The sequence below is a fragment of the Phyllostomus discolor genome, chromosome 5 (assembly GCF_004126475.2).
Source record: "Phyllostomus discolor isolate MPI-MPIP mPhyDis1 chromosome 5, mPhyDis1.pri.v3, whole genome shotgun sequence".
NCBI classification, from domain to species: domain Eukaryota; kingdom Metazoa; phylum Chordata; class Mammalia; order Chiroptera; family Phyllostomidae; genus Phyllostomus; species Phyllostomus discolor.
Window position 1 is genome coordinate 70,302,122 of NC_040907.2, and position 18,723 is coordinate 70,320,844.

The 18,723-nt window shown below is 43.2% G+C and overlaps 1 protein-coding gene across 4 annotated transcripts in view; it reads right to left on the minus strand.

Moving 5' to 3' along the window:
• The window catches only part of TGFBR3 (transforming growth factor beta receptor 3), a 198,913-nt gene that overhangs the window by 34,681 nt on the left and 145,509 nt on the right, over positions 1-18,723 (minus strand). For all 4 annotated transcript variants that reach the window (XM_036026412.1, XM_036026413.1, XM_036026411.1 and 1 more), the window contains exons 5-9: positions 13,702-13,885; positions 9,112-9,280; positions 7,115-7,262; positions 2,160-2,349; positions 84-409 (exon numbers count right to left, since the gene is read on the minus strand). In XM_036026412.1, coding sequence (XP_035882305.1) covers positions 84-409; positions 2,160-2,349; positions 7,115-7,262; positions 9,112-9,280; positions 13,702-13,885 — 1,017 coding nt within the window. The remainder of the gene's footprint in view (positions 1-83; positions 410-2,159; positions 2,350-7,114; positions 7,263-9,111; positions 9,281-13,701; positions 13,886-18,723) is intronic.

Consider the following 18,723-nt stretch of genomic DNA (forward strand, 5'->3'; position numbering starts at 1 on the left):
TTAGAGAGAAATAACTAACACATACTGAGAGAAGATGCGGAGGGAATGGCCTTCTCTTCTCTCCTTTAAGGAGCTGCACTGACCTGAAAAGAATCTTTTTCTACAGCGACAGTCATCTTTTCATTGTCGCATTTGACTGACAGGGCGACGTCCATGCTTCCTTGCACCTCCTCAGGCTCTCTGGGATCAGGAAACAGGCGTAAGCTGGGGATGACAGGGTCCTTTGGCTGGAAGATCCCGTCTTCTCCCCCTTCCTTCTGGCCTTTCCTGGGGACCTCCAGGAAAGGAAAGGGGAAACCTCTATTCAGGCCTCCTTTTTCCCGGATGGATGGGTTGTCCAGGGTGCCAGAGTCCCGCAGGATCAGTAGCTCGGGAGGGATGGTATGGACTTCCTCATCTCTCATCTCCTCTGGTGGTGACAGAAGAGAGGAAAACATCAAGGGTGTTGGATGCCAGTCCACAATCATCATCGTTAGAGGCAAGAACAGAAAGAATTAGTACAGAATGGGTGTGTGCAACATAATCTTAACCAGTAATGTGAAAAAGATGAGTTGTTTAGAAGCCTGAATTTTAGTCCTGGTGTTTTTAACTGACTAAGTGGCTTTGGGCCGGTGGCTTTCTTCTTTGTGCCTTAGTTTCCCAAGTTTTAAAATTAAGAGATTTAATGAGATCAAGTGGTTCTCAAATTTGGCTGCACATTAAAATCACTTAGGGAGCATTAAAAAAAATCCCTATGCCCAGGCTACACCCAAGGCCAATTAAAAATCAGACCTTCTGGAGTGGTACCTAATCATCAGCATGTTCTAAAGCTCCCACATGATTCCAATGTACAGCCTAGATTGAGAGCCACTGGGCTAGATGACTTCTAAAGCCCTACAAGCTATAACAATCTATGATTTGAATGTCATGTGGGACAATATTAGTTTGTTCATGTGCCATTGAAATACTTCCCTTGAATCTAGAGATTCTTTAGAAGTGTTTCTCTAAAGATTTTCAGATTCCTTTTTGAGTCCTAAATTCTAATACGTATCTGGGCACTGTGGCCTTTTAAGAACCTAGATCTAAAGGAGAAAAGAAAGCTGCTTAACCCCCCTCCCCCACCCCCCACAAAACAAAGCTGCTTAGATACTTATTCCTTCAAAGGGAGAAGTGTATTCCCATTTAATCAATACTCCATATTTTTCCATATTGTCACCAATGTAGAGAAAAACAAACAGACAAAAACCCTTTCCCCGGTATTCTCTGCAACCATTCTCCAAAGCCAACTGATGTAAGCTTGAGGTCAATCCAGCTCAGTGGGAGCTGGAAGAAAAGGTGATCAGTGGACATTCACTCTCCTCTAACACCATCTTTTTGAAAAAGATAGTACAGCTGTATGGGTCCAAAACAAGTCAAAGCTTTGGAGGGTTTTTAAATTTGTACTTTGACAAAAAACTTCACAGGAACCCTGTGAGGAAGGTGCTGTTTTATTGTTCCCCCACATTACTGAGGAAGAACAACCTGAGGAGGTACAACCTGAGGCTTGAAGGTTAAGCAACCTCCCCCATCAAACAGTGAATAAACGGCAGAGCTGGGGCTTTGAGCCTCTATTCCTAACCTTCATCCTATTGGCACTGTACTCAGTAGAGGTACACTGGGCAAGGAACAGGTCTGGGTATCAGAAAACTTGGTATTTGAGTCCCTCTAAGTATAAGACTCTGGAATACCTCCAGAACTAGTTAAGCTTCTGCTTTGTGCTCCATCAAACTGAGGTAACAACTCCTGCATTCCCTCTGGGTGACAATGTGGAAGCACATGTATAATCCTCGTACCTATTTCCGTTTAAGATACAGCAACCTAACATCCTTCTCCTGCAGTCTCAGCTTCAATGTACCTCAGGTATAAGTGATCAGTAGGTGCCTCTGAGAGAGGAAGCCTGGCTAATTTACCCTTAATATAATCACAGCGAAGGTGATCTATAACAAAAATCTGTATTAAAGACAGTTGCCTCAAAATGATCTACAATTCTAGATAACTTGTAGTTTTATAGTAAAAAGCAGTCAAACAAATCATTAAAATTTGCAATAGAAAAACAGGACCATGTAAGCTAAAATTAGAGTTCCTCATTGGAAAGCTTCATTTGAGGGATTTTAATACAGTTTTTAAAAAATCCTACTTACCATTATTTTCAAGCCGAAGGTGAAATCTGTTAGCCACAGGAGCCACTGTGTAAGATGTCACTGGACTATAGCCATTGTCCAAAGCCCACTTGACCAGATTCTCTTGGGTTGAAGGAACGTCATCTCTTATCGATTTAGTCATTGTCATGGATCTCTCACTCTCTTTCCCAAAGCCAATACTGTTCGGAGCCTGAAGATATTAGTAAAATTTCACTTATGAGTCCAAATGGTGTTTAAGTCAGAATAATTAAATATCTGAAACAAATAGATTCTATATTGTATGTGAAGAAGTTATTTATTTATTTATTTTTAACTTTTTAAAACTTAAAAAAATATTTATTTTTAGAGAGAGGGGAAGGGAGGAAGAAAGAGAGGGAGAGAAACATCAATGTGTAGTTGCCTCTAGTGCACCCCCAACTGAGGACCTGGCCCAAAACCCAGGCATGTGCCCTCATGGGGAATCTCAATGGTGACCCTTTGGAGCAGGCTGGTGCTCAACCCACTGAGCCACATCAGCCAGGGCAATTCTTTTAGTCCCTATTTTCCTTGGACTAAGCATACTTGTGTGAAAAATCTTTAAAAACAGATGAAAAGAAATCTATTCATTCTGTTTGATCATAACATTTGGGTTGCTTATGTTGATTAAAATAATCCAGTGATGGCTTAGTAGCAACATACAAACTATATGTAGTATGTTACTACAGAGTTAATACTTAAATTATTAGCACATACATATCCAATATGTATGTAAACCAAGCTTTCCCTTATTTTTATTTAAAATTATGTACTAAGGATACAGATGTGCATATTATATTGCCAAAAGAAGTGTCTGTTTCTATTTCCTGTACCCTAGATTTAAATGAAAGAAGGCACAACTCAGTTGCTTCAGTACTGACTAGAAGACTATCTCATCTTTGTAAACTATTAAAATCCATATGGTGAAAAAAGAATGTTTATATTTCACTTAAAATTTATGATCTATTTAGCAATCCTATAATTGTATTCATCTGCTGATTCTATTAACTGAATAGGTTTATGTTTTATGTTCTAAATATTAAATCAGTTACTGTGCCTCTAAATTATTACTTAATCCAGCAACACAAATCAGTCTTAAAATTGGCTTTCACTTCGTAATCAGTTATAAAATTAAAACTGAATGATAGAAATCTTTCCAAGAAAGGGTATAAAATCTTTCCTAGTCACTCTGAGTGACCAGGACATGGAAGGCAATTTTCCACATCACCTTCTGCAGCGATCTTGTCAGGTGAAGAGAGAGCTGAACGAGGCAGAGAAGACCCCAAAGAAGGCACATTTTCAACAACTGCCCCACCAGGGCTAGATGCCCTTCCAGCATGCAGATTACAGCATTTCCATGCTGTTTAAAAACCACTTTAATTTCCATGCCAAATTATTTTGTCCTGCATACATACAGCATTTTCCCTAAATTCCCCATTTGTTTCCCATTCTGTTTGCCCCCTAACATGACTAAATATTAATCTTTTCCCACTGTAAGACCATAGAAGATTCAGAGTCTCCAAGTTCTCTTGGCCTTTTTGGTTGTAGGATATTAGCTGAGGACACATATTTTCAATTCTAAGCTTAAAGGAGCTCACCAAATATGTTTTTCTATTACCCAAGGTGCTTATCTGAGAAAAAACTGCCACACTGGCCAGTCACCGTCATGCATGCAAAAGTCTTCAACCAAGGTCTGTAACCATCGAAAACAAACAAACCCTCAGCTTCATAGATTTTGGATATTCTAGCTTTCACTCGATTCAAAGAAAACTCCTTAGGGGAAGGAAGGGTTAAAAAGGAAGGACGGAAGGGAGGAGGGAAGGAAGGAAGGAAACCAAAATGAGGTAAAGAAGAATCCAATTTGTTTTACAACTTTTTATTCATTTAGTCAACAGCAGTTTCTTAAGCACAGCTTCTTCCCAGCCTTTCAAAGCAGCACGTCGTTTTGATTGGCTGGAGTGCTGTGACACGCCTAAACACTATTGCTTGGCCACATCACCCGCCTTTCATGTTGTTGGACAGCTGAGAAAATACTGTATTTCCAGAATACTATCATCATAATGGCCACCTGCCCTTTTTGTACCAGTATGGATTTGTTTACACCTTTCCACTTGAGATCTAGGAGCTGTCAGTACAACTCACACTGATTATGCCTTGGGATTTACAAGGCTACAAATCTATCTACACATTTGTAAAGCAGCAAGGCCTGGGGCAACAGAAGGCAAGTTGGTTGCCAGAAAGGAGTGAACTCCTCACCCTGTATATCTGGGAGTCCCCAGGTTTTTCCAAGGCCTCAGTGTAGCTACTCAAAATAGGAGTGTTCATGGGGGTCTCCAAATACCACTGCCACCTTTCCCACCCCAGCTTCACAAAGGATGATGAGCTAGGTACAATGTGAGTGCCTCCACCTGCCCCCAACCCACCCAACACACATTTGCAGTGGAACTGTTGGTGTAGAGGGGAGGGGCCTGCAGGGAAGGCTGAACAGAGAGTACAGTGCACATATTCCCACTGGGATTTAAAAAATGTCTTTCTAAGAACAAAATGGCTATTGCCAACCTTCAAGTCCTGAGGACATGAAATATTACCACAGTAAATTTCTAACACATTTCCTCTATCTATTCTTTTATGTTTTGGAGGTTTTTCCAAAATGTGGTCATGCGTGGTCCACAAGGGACCTAAAGAGGTTGGCACGGCCATGTAGTCGAGTGTGGTACTCCCATTCTTGCCCACAGCATGACCCTGTGCACACATACACACGCGCACACCATCCATACATAATGGGGCTCTTCTTTAAATCACCCCATCAAATTCCTTCCAAATTCTTTAATAGACAATTTTCTTGTTTTCACTTTGTTTAAAGAAGTTAATTGCTCCTATAGACAAACTTTTCAAGAGTTGCTTATGAAAGAAAGATGAAATCCATTTTTTAAATGCATAAATGAATGAATACAAACTCCATTAAACCTCACCATTACTCTCAAGATGAGTACTATTATCATACCCATTTCACAGGTAAGGAAACAGACTCAGAGTTCAATTGGATTAGCCAGTCTTGACTGGGAATAATGACAATTGGAGAGGGGATTTGAGTACACTCCTGTCTGGCCCCAAAGTCAGATTCTTTCCACTGTACCATACTGTCTGTACAGGAAATACTAGAACAAGGTCACTGTAAGCCATTTATGTCCCTCTTTCTAAGCACAAATGTATACTTTTTTATTAGTAAGTAACTATCCCTCAAAGCACAATCAGAAGTCACATCTGAGACGGGGAATTGGGAAATCACAAAGCATGAAACTGGGGGAATAAAAAAGAACATTATGAAACATTACCTAATTGTTTAGTAATGTTGTCATGCACTGTCCAAAACTGGCCTGGAACAGGAGTGCGGCCAAGGAGAGAAACATAAACAGATCTTACATTGGGATGAGCAACCTCATAGCCCTCCTGATTCGTAGGAGAAGTGGACACATCCACAGAGAACACCAGCACTGCCACGGCCCAGGCACACAAACTCGGGAGAGACAGAGCCACGAAAGGGTCAGGGCCTAAAGAACATTTACGCAAGAACTCTGGCAGAGAATTAAATGTACCGCATGTTTTTGTCTTTCAAGGCATGATGCCCTTTCCTGTTTTTTGTTATTCTGAAATTAAAAACACTTGATTGGTGTGCCCGGCAGCAAAGGCCTGCAGACACCTCGGGTCAGCCACACCCCTCATGCCACGCCAGGGAAGGCGATCAAAACAGCTCTGACTTCAGAAAATCATGGCTGGGCTTTGTGCTCCACACCAAATTAATGTATCATCATTACACACAATGGCTTACTGGGATCCTCTCAAAGTTTAAAAAAAAGAAAAGAAAAGAAAACCAAAAAAACCACAGGAACCAGAAACAATTACTGTAAATTAAGATGTGTGCGCTCGTGGCTTTGCCTGCCGCCCGGGTGAGCGCTGTCTCTGGCGTTGCCTAGGGGACCGCTGGCGTCGCTCTCTGCTGTATCACACGAAGGCACCACGAGTGAGCAATACCGAAACCAAAGGCATCCCTCTCCCAATACATGGAAAATGCGAAACCCACTCCAAATGATTCCACGCAAGGACAGAAAGACAACTGGCTGCAATTTTTTCAAAAAGAAAATTCATAAAAATTTGAGCCTACAAAAGAGATGCTAAAGAGGTCATTATCTTCTTAAAAATCAGAAGGGGGATTTTTCTTTAACTTTCATTATGATTTGCTCCAATATTCAGTCAAATAGGTACCTCCCCAGACATAGTTGGAAAAGTCTTATTTTACCAAATTTCAACATTCAACTTTTCAAGAATGAGCTGCTATTGGCTTATCATACCAACCAGCTAAACCCCTTCAGCATATTTCCCTCATGAAACCCGATGCTTAGGGGCCAGTGGGAGGATGTGACTTCTCTAGTGTCATTCCACTAGCCTCTCCATTACTGTGAATCTATTACATCGGTGTTTCACCCTTAGAAGTTAGAAAAGACATGCCAACATTATGTGTTCATCTCAAAAGTAGAGAGTGTGGGTGGGCCTTACAGGAAGGACTCAATCATGAAAGGCTTAATGGTAGGCATTATTTTATACCCACCATGCTGGAAAGCACACTGATGCATTTCAGGAATTTCACAAATGAGGCAAATGAGGTCCAGAGAGGTTAAGGGACTTATCCAAGGTCACAGTGTGTACGTGGCTGAGTCTGGACTCAAATCTGGGTCTGTCTTAACCCCAGGGTCCATAATTTTAACCACCACCCTTGCCAGGAGAAGCTAAGGAACAGGTTATTTTGCAAAGTGAAAAATTCCTGAGAGAGCTTAGAGAGAGTCCAAAGAGGCAGAAACTTTATAATAATAACACATGACACATATAAACATGGCTTAAATTACTGCCAGTCATCAAAACAAAGAAATGCTCAACCAACTTACAATAATTTTCAGGTTTCCCTTAACATCGAAGGATTTGATCACCCAGTTGACAGACTTTTTGCACTTTAAGATCAAGATGAGATTTTTGACCACTTCAGGATCCTTTCGAGAAGGTCTTATGTCAATTATTATATCCACCTGGAAAGCACTGTGGATGGAAAACAAAGGCAGAGTTAGGACCCAAATGCCAGAAAGTTGCAACTATCTCCCCTCTTCCAAGTCTTCATGTTTCCAGTGTCTGGCCAGTTGATTAAAAAGCTGGATTCGATCCCAGGCAAATGACATGTGCAAAACAGATTGTTGGTGCGCACATAACACAACGGTCTTACATAACAACAGCAAAATATGCCTGCTGATAATTAGCCACTAAAATTTTTCTCCTCTTTGGAAGAAAAAAAAAAAGGTGGTTACCTAACACAGCCACTGTTTGAAATGGACTTGAACAAACCAGAAGAGTTTACTTTTGAAGCGGAATTGCTATTTTCTCAACTTTCAACACCTTCAATGCTTCAGTGTCTTACTTCCCAATATGCTCTATGTTCAAAATCCTTCAAAATCAGAAGTGGGCAGCAGTTTGGTGAGTGAAGGGTTGTAGGGAGGAGGGAGGCATGGCAGTAAAAAAAAAAAATAGGAAACTTTGGAATAACAGGCAAAGGGCTGGAGAATTTCTTGACTTATATAAGGTTTGGTTAAGCCATTAACATTTGCTACAGAATCATATCTGCCTTAACTTTCCCAAACTTCTGGATATATAGTTATAAAAATACAGAAAACAGACGGTCAACCAAGTGATTACTGGAAAATTGATGAACACAACCCAAGCTTCTAAGAATTCAGTATAAAAGAAAATTTTTACCAAATAATAACATCTCTATCATTCTGAATTTAAAGGAAATTTTTTCTTTCCATCTTGGTTGTATACACTTGTAACGTATAAATGAATGGTATATACAAATGAAGCCTTAATGTTTCAGCACATTCGCCAGATTGCTTCTGTTCTCCTTCCCTTTTAATTTTTCACAAAATTCTTCATGTGGGACAGAATGGAATCTTTCCAAAAGTGATCTGTAGTTTATTCATTTTTCAAATCAAAATTTGATTAAAACTTTAATTTTGACATCCCTCTACAATATAAATTTATATTTCAAGTCTTTAGCCTACATGAAATGCAGGCTAGTGTGGAAGGGCTGACTTTTCCTCTTTTGATTTCTTTGTTTAAAATCCCTATTAATTCTTTTTTTTTTTTTACTTTCAATTGCAGGTTACATCAATATTATTCTGTATCAGTTTCAGATATATGGCATAGGGATTAGACAATCATGTACTTTACAGAGTGGCCCCTTGATAATTCAAGAACCCACCTAAAACTATACACTTATTATAATATTGCTGACTATATTCTCTATGTTGTACTATACATCCTTATGACTATTTTGTACCTGCCGATTTGTATTTCTCAGGAGGGTTAAAGTTCCAGTCCTGGCTCAGGAAGTTGTGGTGGGAGAGGGAAAACGAGAACGCAAGGGAGAGGGGAGTTACATCTGATGGCTATTTTGTGTGTCACTCTGAAGGGCCACCCCCATCCCTCACACACACCGCTCCGAAGTGAGCAGTTCTGAGTGCAAAAGTGCTCTGATGACACTAGGAACAGAACTTTATGACAAGAGAATGTTATTCAAATGATAATTATGTCAATAAAACATTTTGTAATTTTCTCATCAGGGATAACCTCATAGGAGATAACGATGCTGCGAGAATGACTGTGTCCTATTACTTAGTACCAAGAAGTTCAGGATAGGCTTCAAGAACTCAAATGGAATATAGAGGATCTGGAGAAAGACACAGAGAATAAAATTTACCACTGGTGCCTTTCCTCCCCTCTTCAAAGCTTCTGTGGATCCCACCCAAAGTATTGTGGCTCCCTCTCCCTGCCTCAAGTCAGGAAAAATATTTTTTTTCATCTCATCTCAGTTTGGACCACACACTCACTCACTCACCTGTAGGGGTTAGAGTTGGGGGTGATTAACTCGATGATATGTACTTCCTTATCCTGGGGCTGCCTGGATATCACACATCCTTCTGCTGCTTTGGGCTGAAGGTACTCAGCAAGGTAATTGAGCGAGAGAAAATTCTTCCCTATGTTGCACGTGGGAGGAAATACTTGATCTGAAAGTACAGGGGTATAAAACAACATGTTAAATCCCTGGTCTGCCTGGTAACCAGACTCAAAGGACAGAGGATAGTAACATTGAGCAAGGGCAGGGCACAGGAACCATGAGGGCTAGGGAAGGGCCTGAGGTCTCTCCAAGATCTGTCCTGAAATGCCTTGGCTCTGGTCAGCACGGGCCTCTCAGGATCAACTCTACTGGCCTCTTTTGGTCTAAACCCTCTCCAGTGCTGCTCTCTGTGCTACTTCTTGGTCCTCATCCATTTCCTCTGACCTGCCTTTCGGTCTCTCTCATGGGCTCTTCCTCTGTTCATCCTTTCCACACTGGTGGTACCCATCAGAATCGACGTGTTTGGACCTCATCCCAGAGAGTCAGATTTGGAAAATCTAGGTTGAACCTTGGAGGCTTGTTTTGTGAAAAGCTCCATAGTTGATCCTGATATGAAACCAAGGCTAAGAACCTAATTTCCTTCCTCAGTCCTTTTGTCTCATATTTTTCCTGGATGATCTCAGCCACTCCCATAGCTTCCACATGTACCCAGATCATGGCGCCCTGTCTGAGCTGCAGACTGTCTGCCAAGTACCTCCCACCTAAAAATCCACTAAGTATTTCACAGTCAGCATACTCAACACTGAACCCAATTATCTACCCTACCCCCAGATATGCTCCTCCTTGGATATTTGCTATTTCAATTAATAGGGGAACCAGGTACCTAATTAACCCGCTGACCCCACCATGTACTGTTAATCATTCCCTCTTATTTATTCCTCACAGCACTTTACACTCTCAAGACTAAAGGTAGGAGTTTGGGGAATGCAGCACGGGCAGACTTTTTTTTTATCCTTTCTCACAACCTTGGCACAGATGGCCAGTGGTTCTATGGCACTGTGGGGTTTACAAGGTGCCTTCATGAGTGCTGTCTCATTGTGCTGAGGGCTGCTCATCTCCTCCCCCAGAGCAAGGGATGCAGGCACCAAGAGTCTGAGATACTCCCCCAACAGCACACACCGTTTACACAGCACTGTCGTTGATGGGATTTCCATTCAGTGGTTTAAATATTTAAACAGAACTCGAAACTGCTGGCAGTATGACAGCTGGGACCAGTGTCAAGGAAGTTCTAGGTGTAGCAAACTTTCTTCAGAAGGGGTAATTAATCAGAGTCCTGGCACTTTAATGAAACACATTTCTGCCCTTTTCATTACTGGATGGGATTCCAGGGTTCAAATTCACGTGCGAGTCTCACTGAGGAGTGAGGAATCAGTCCTGGAGGTCCAACGTTGGGCTGATCAAGCCCTCCCCACCCCTGCCAAACTTGTGCAACTACCCTTGTGCAGAAGTCCACAGCATGCATCGTGGCCCCCCCAGAGCCATCCCTAGAAGAGAGGGGACCAGAGGAGCTCATGAAGTCCCCGCATGCAGGCTGGTTGCAAGACAGCGTGAGCTCTGCACTCTGCATTCTTCCCTAACAGCCCCCACAGAGTGAATAGGCCAGGACTCCGCCAACTCAGGCTGCTGGAGCAGCCTCCCCTCCACATCTGCTGAGGGTTTTGCCAGATGAGCAGATGAGGAATGCACACCCTGCAGCTGCAGCCCTGCGGATGCCTCCCCCAGATCACAGGACGGAAAGTGATACTGGGGTGGCAAGGCTGAAATTTCATTAAGAATCAGAGGGTGCATGGATGGGCCAGGGACAGGCCAGTCTCAAACTCAAGAGAGCAGGACCCTCCTGGGACCCAGTCTGCATATTCAGTTCACAGGGGTGCCTGGTATAGTAGGTCCATGGTATACATTTCCTGAATTAACAAATGGTGATATGAGATTTGAGGCATATAACAAAGCACTCACCCACGTTGTGACCCTTCTAAGTAACAAGTAAAAGTTTAATTGCTTAAAAGTTGCTGTTATTAAAGGCTCCAGTCCCAGATGCCATTGTCACTAAGGTGAATAAGCTAATCACTTTTTGTTGTGTATGCATGTGTGCGTGTGGTTCCCCTCCACCCCAAAATGACCTTCTGCATGCCTGGCATCAAAACCTACACCAACTGCCAAGTAGAAAGGAAACCACAAAGGGGAATCCCCGGGTAGAAACCTGGCATGTTTGAGGTGGGGAGGAGGGGGCAGTCACATGCTTATTTGTATTTCAGGAAAGGACTGACAAATGCCTTGGAGACCTTGAATGATATATTCTGAGAGCCTGGGAGGTGATGCAAACTCCTATTTTCCTGCTGAGGAAACTGAGGCTCCAGTGGTAAATCAGTGTTGCCTAAAGCATCAGAGTTAATAAAACCAGCTAGGATAAGAACCCCAAACTCCCCAGTTCTTCCACTCTGGTGGACAGGTTAGACAACTAGTTCTCAAACATCAGTGAGCATCAGAATCACCTCCGGTGCTCCTTAAAACACAGATGACTGGACCCACCCCCACAGTGTATGATTCAGCTGGTCTGGGGTGGGTCCTAGAAGTGCTATTTCTAATGAGTTCCCACCTGAAGAGGATGCTGCTGGAGCAGCGACCACTCTTGGAGAGCTCTTGGGGATAGCACAACAGGAAGCCTGGGGTCCCTGGGCTGTCAGGCAGAGAAAGGCCAGGTTCTGGGAGGCTAGCTGAGGAGGCTTGCTCAGTGGACTCCAGTCCATGATGAGACACAACATTGTTTCGTGGGCCACTGACAGACCTAAGCCAGGACTTACTTCCTTCAACTGTCCCCCTGCACAGTGTGGGCCAATGACCTCTAGCCAATGGATGGCTGGAGTCAAGTTTCAGAGGTTCCAAAGGTGTTACCAAGGACCAAAGCAGTTTTTACTAGACTGGACAGCACGTCCTTTAAGTTCTTCACCAACCCAGGCCTGTGTGTCCTTGGGGAAGTCACTTAATCCCTCACCCTAAGGGCAGGTGACGGCTGTGGACAGACGCTTGTGTATTGTCGAGAGAACAGAGCCCAAGAGTCTAAATGTGCCTGCAACACATTTTCTTATTCTAACAAATTCCAAGGAGGGATAATCAACATTCTTTCATGCTACTAGAATTCTGTTTCAGAAATGCAGACCATTGGTCGGGGCTTAGAGCCTTTATTAGGAGATTTTTTATTTTCTTCCAAATGGACTTGAATTCTATTATTAGCTACCTGACTACCATGACAGTTTAAGTAACAAACTTCAACTTTTTGAACCCAATTTTTATTGTAAAACTCCTCCTCTCCTTAATCTGCTGAACAAGGCTTTCCATCCAGGTGGCCCACTTTCGTTTTCAGGTTGTGCTTATTTGGCTAAGCCTTAAAAATATCGCATCAGGCAGCAAGCATTAGACTCAAGATTCAGGAAACCTGGGTTTGAGTTCTTGCTTTTGCCACTTGCTAGTAAATGTGGATTTGAGCGAGTTAGCTTCACCCTCCACTCACCCCTCTGTAAAATAATGGAAATAATGGTCTCCTCCTAGGATTACTGGCAGGATTAAGTGGGGTGCATTTGAAAGCGCCTGATGTTGCCTCTGCACGGAGCACACACCCCAGCAGCAGTTCACCTTTCCTACATCTGTCAAACACCCCAGATCCTAAAGGGGTGGGAACAGGCGCTCCATAACCTGCCCCGCACTGCACTGCGTGCCATCTGTAGAGGAGGTGACAACTGCTGCGAATGCAACAGAAAGCAGATGGACGCTGAGCACCTGAAGGGCCATTTTCACACAGTCACCTGACTACAAGGACCCTTTCACAAGAGTTGTTATTTCTAGTAATTTATGGGGGTTCCAAATATGTTCAACTAAAAATAATAATGAAAAAAGTTGTTAAAAAGTAATACACTTTCAAAATTGAGCCACGGAATATTTATATCCCTCTGCAAGGCAAGGAAATTAAAACGGGCCATCTCTTATCAAGGCCATACAATTAGTTCCTTTCTCCAGTAATTTATCCTTGCAACATGCCTTGGTATTAAAAATATGTTCAAACATTTTTCCTCTGCTATTGTCCCAAATTTAACTGATGTCTCAAAATCATAAAGTGATATTGGCTTCAAATGTTTGTAAAATAACAGGTAAGAGGACACCCTAACTGCTGACCCATCCTGCCAACTCCTCCTTCACGCCACAAGTTATCACCTCCTTTGCCACACTCTCAGCTTCTCACCTGCCACTCACTTTCTCTCACTTCTGTGCACGGCTGTTTTCTAAATCCTCCACCGCTACCTCCGGCTCCTCCTCTCTCAACCAGGCCACACCCCCCTTTCTCACTTGGCCACTACCAGGCCTGTTTCCTCAGAAGGAAAAGGAGGAGGAGGGGAGGTGGGGGAAACAGGCCCTCAGGGCCCTGCCAGCTCCAGCATTCTGCAATTATATGATTCCTTGCCCTGACCACCTGGTCTCAGAAAAGAAAACAACTGACTGTCATAAATCAGTCATTAATTGAAACCACATAAAGTTTACCTTCCCCCACTTTAATGTAAATGTTCCGTGCTATCTTGAGTTCGGTGAATGAAGTGACTGCTCCAAACTCCTTTCGGGCCCAATTTAACAGATGTTCATTTCCATGTGGGAAGTTCCTTTCTTCTGTTTCTGCTGACAATGAGAAGTTTCTTGATGAAAATTGGACCAAAGAACCCTCAGACACCTACAGGAAAGAGAATCGCATATTTAATGTGGTGCAGTCACCTGGAGCTGAATCCTAATTAGAGAACTCTTACCAGACAACTAATGGATATTTGTCAACCCAACTTCTTCCCTTTGTTATATAGGCAAGTTATCTTTTTTCAGCAGCTGATTTGAGAAATAATCTCAAGGCTACTTCTCCCTGCTAATGACAAGGCTACCGACATACAGGATGTCCCTTTGGATTTTTAAAGAACTTTGTGATGACAGACTGCAGAGTGTGCACTGTGAGTAATCATACGAATTATCATTGCTATTGTCCAGATACCTAAATTGAAGGCCAATCTTTCAAGTAATGTGTTTCAAGTCAAGCAGGAAGCCTTGGTGAGTGCTGTCAGGGGCCCGAGATCAGAGCATGCAATCCCAAAGTCCTGCTAGCAAGTGAGTTTGACTTCCAGGTCTTCCACGGCTACAGTACCACCAGCACAGGGACACCGAGTCTCTTTGGTTTATGTTCTCCTGAGCAGAGGTAAAAACAAATGGCCAGAGACTGCCAGGCTCCTACCACATTACACCACTTCCTAGCAGTGAGGTGGATGTATATTATGTTCTATTTTTTAAGACCCCCCAAGTTCCCACAGATAATGAAGTCAAGAGACTGTTGGACTCAGCCTAATAAAACTTCGGGATGTTTCATGCAAGTCCGACACTCTTGCTGAATGTATTTAGACCATCACTGACCTAGCAAATGATGGTTTACATACTTAACTCATGCGAGGAGTAAAATTATCATCTTGTTGCTGTATTATAATCACATTTAGTAAAAATGTGCATGTCATCTTTACTGGCTAGCATTTATAAAATAACCAACTTTATCAGTGTCATAGTGAAAGCTCAAAATGTAAGCAAAAAGACTCACAAATTCCCAAGTCATAAAACTATAAATGTCTTGGATTAAATTTCATATTAACTATTTATCATTAACAAAAAGCAAGTAGATTCTAAAGAAGTTATAAATAGCCAGACTAAAAGCAGGTTGAGGGCAAGGATTTTGCTTATGATTCTGTTGCTTATAGCAGTGTTTTCAACTTTAACACACACACACACAGTAATATTTAAGTATTGTGCTAGGCATTAATAATTTCTATTTAATTATATATACACATATATTTTTCAGATGCGAGCACAGAAGTACCTCACCAAATTAATTCCATGACCTACTAATGCTGTGGTCTTTCTCTTGGCTGAAAGCTAGAAGCATCTAAGAGCTTCTAAATATCCTGAGGCCCAGGCCACACCCCTGATCAATGGGAATCTTTGGGGTGGCACTCAGGCATCAGAATATTTCAAAGCTCCCCAGTGATTCTAATGTTCATCTGTGATTGAGAAGCCCTGCCTTAATGGGTGCTGAGGGATCTATAATTTGAAAAACACTGTTATAGGTCAGGCCCAGTGTGGGTACCTCGCAGCTTTCCTTGCACCAGTGGTTCTTAATAACCAGAGGTGGTTTTAACCCGGGGACTTGTGGCAATTCTGGAAACATTTGTGATTGTCACAACTACTGGCAGTTAGTGCATAGAGACCAGAGGTGTGCTAAACATCTTACAATAATACACAGGGCAGCTTTCATGACAAAGAATTATCTAAAATGTCCATAGTACTATGAGAAATTCCACGCCATATGTCTGACTGACTGAATGTTACCACCACTCAAACATCTGCTGGATCCCCAAACTGGCTCCCCAAACTGACAGCCCTTTTATGCTGTAAGTCGGGCCATTTAGTACTTAATAAAGAAAAAGAGCCCTGGCTGGTGTGGCTCAGTGGATTGAGTGCTGGCCTACAAACATAAAGATTGCTGGTTTGATTCCCAGTCAGGGCACATGCCTGGGTTTCGGGCCAGGTCCCCAGTGGGGGCACATGAGAGGCAACCACATGTTGATGTTTCTCTCCCTCTCTTCCCCTCTCTCTGAAAAGAAATAATAACATCTCAAATAAATAAATAAATAAAATCTATAAAAATAAAGATACAACAGAATAAGAGAACCTTTCTGTTTGTATTGACTTGGGAAGCCCAGAACTAATCATTAATAACCTGACTGTAAACTATGACCACTAATAGTACTTATCATTTATTGAACACCTACTATGTATCAAGTACCACAAAGTGCTACTGAGTGTGGTCAGGACATTTGATGAATGTCCCAATGCCAGTCATAAACAAAACCAGTGGGCACCGCTTAGCTTCGGTCTTGTTTTGACATCACCAGCATGAGAAAACCCTGAGCTGTTTACCTGCCAAACAATAACCGTGCCAACCTTTGCGTGAGTCCTTTGAGGCCTCACTACTCCCCAATACACAACTTCAAATGATGTTTATCTGCTTTTCTGACTTAAGCACTGTAGTAAAATTTTCTTTTCACTGAAAAGCACTTGTGTTAAAAAGTCATTTTTATTAAGCCTGTCACCAAAATAAACCACAACAGTCCAGAGGCCTTTGTCCCACTGCCAGCACAGTTCTGAATGTTTAGGCATGCATCCCTGGATGTTCTGTTCCTCTTCTTCCCACCTATGCTACAGCCATAAAATACAGCTCTGGAATTTTAAATACGTTATACACATAGTACATTTCTACAGAGTGGAAGGTGAGATACGTCAGCCTGGAACATTCCAGAGTCAGGATATGAACAGTGTCAGTAAGAGAATAGGGGGCAACTCTGGAACGTGTCCTGAGGTCACTGGAGAGTGAGAGCATAGTGTAGCCCAGAAGGGCAACTCCTGGCTGGTCTCCCCGTGCAAAGTCAGCCCTGCTCCAGTCTGTCTTCTCCTGGCCCAGCAGCAGCCAGGATCATGCATTCAGGGCTGAGGAATTTGGAAAAGGAGTGAAGTGCCACTCCCCAAGCACATTCCAATAAGAAGAAAGCAAAGCTGCCAGGAGCAGTGAAATGTCCCTGACTGTAGGTCAGTGGAAATTTTCTGCTACAGCAAGGGGTTAGTCAGCATTCCTGCTGACTGCTAGTTCTCCTGGCTCTGACAAAGCTGGATTCTGGTGAAGGCCTCCCCCAGCCCTCACGGAGTTCTAGAAGATGTGGCTATTCCCGCCTGACCCTCAGGAAGACCTATGAGGTGATTTCCGTGGTACAGAGGAACAATCTCAGAGAAGCTAATGTCCCACCCGAGGTCAGAGAATCAGCACCAGGAGACTTCTCTCTTGGCCACAAGTGGCTCTGCTCGAACCATTCCAGAAAGGAGGCCTGCTAGCTCCTGAGACGGGAGATATCTGTTCTTACTTTCTGTCCCTACGGTTTGCCTTCTACCCACTTGTCTGAGCTGTGTCTTCCAGACCAAAGAACTCCTTCCTCTTTCCTCCATGAGTCAAGCCTTCAAATGTTTGAAGATGACAGTTGACCCTGTGCACGACTTCACCTCTTTAGGGCACTGCAGCTGCCCCCAGGTCCTCCCCAGACACCGTGGACAGCAGATCCCTGCCAGCAGAGTCTGAACCATGGCCTGAGGACAAGACCTGGGGCTGGGGTGTGGTCTGACAAATGTCCTGTGAGGGGTAATCTTACAGGTCGACATGACTGGGCCACGGAGTGCCAGATATTTGGTCAAACACTATTCTGAGTATTCCTGTGAAGGTGTTTTTGGATGAGATTAACATTTAAATTGGTAGAGTAAATAAAACAGGTAGACTTCTTAAGGTGTGTGGGCCTCATCCAATCATCTAAAGGCCTGCACAGGGCAAAAGGCTGGCCTGCCCCCGATGGTAAGAGAATCCTCCTGCCCAGCAGCCTTCAAACTGGGACATCAGCTCTTCCTGGCCCTACAGCAGCCTGATGGCCTCAGAACTCAAACCAAACACCAGCCCTGCAGATGCTGCACTTGCTAGCCAATTCATGATGTAATCTCTTTCTATAGAATGGGGACACTGCATAAGGCCCATGATTATATGCAGCCCAAGAACACATTAGCTTTTCTATCAGCTGAACCCTGCTCTTATCTCATACTCATTATTTTATGCTTTAAACATACATCCAACAAATATTTACTGAGTGCTCACCTACTCTGTGTCAGACACTGTTCTAGGTGTGGGGCATATAGCAGAAAAGACAAAGACAAAAATTCCCTATGCTTGAGGAGCTTTCAGCCTAGTAAGGAAGCCAGAGGAGCAAAATAAGTACAAGACAGACTGTAGGAATCAGTGCTCTGGAGAAAAATACATTGAGAGAAGAGGAGAGGGACACTATACCTTTAAATGCTGTGATGGGGAAAGTCTAACTGAGGCAGTCCAGGAGCTGTCACAGACCTGCAGGGGATGGGAGAGTGAGCCATGCAGATGCCAAGGGAAGAGCACTCCTGGCCGAGCCAGCAGCAAGGGTAAAGGTTTGGTGCGGGGAAGGAAGGGCCAGGAGGCCCGTGTGGGTGCAACACAGGGGTGAGGAGAGACAGGTAGGAGTAAAGGTCAGAGGTCAAAGAGGACCCCAGCAGGTGCAGCTGGACCTTGAAGACCACTGTTAAGGACTGTGGTATGTAGTGTGGGTGAGATGGGCCAATACTGAGAGTTCATCGAAACACCAGACAAATCTTTTAACAAGATCACTCTGGCTGTCATGTCCAGTCTGCGCTGAAGAGAGACGAGGAGTGGACACCAGCAACAAACTTTTGGAATTAATCAGGGGAGAAAGAGTGGCAGCTCAGGCCAGGGACATGGTGGTAGGGATGATGGAGCCTAAATCCTTAGGTCTTAATTTTCTTAGATTGAGGCTCTTTACATCCTTCCCTTATACCATTGATTTTTTTCATATAAAAACAAAGGCTTACCTGGCTGGCACAGCTCAGTGGATTGAGCGCAGCCTG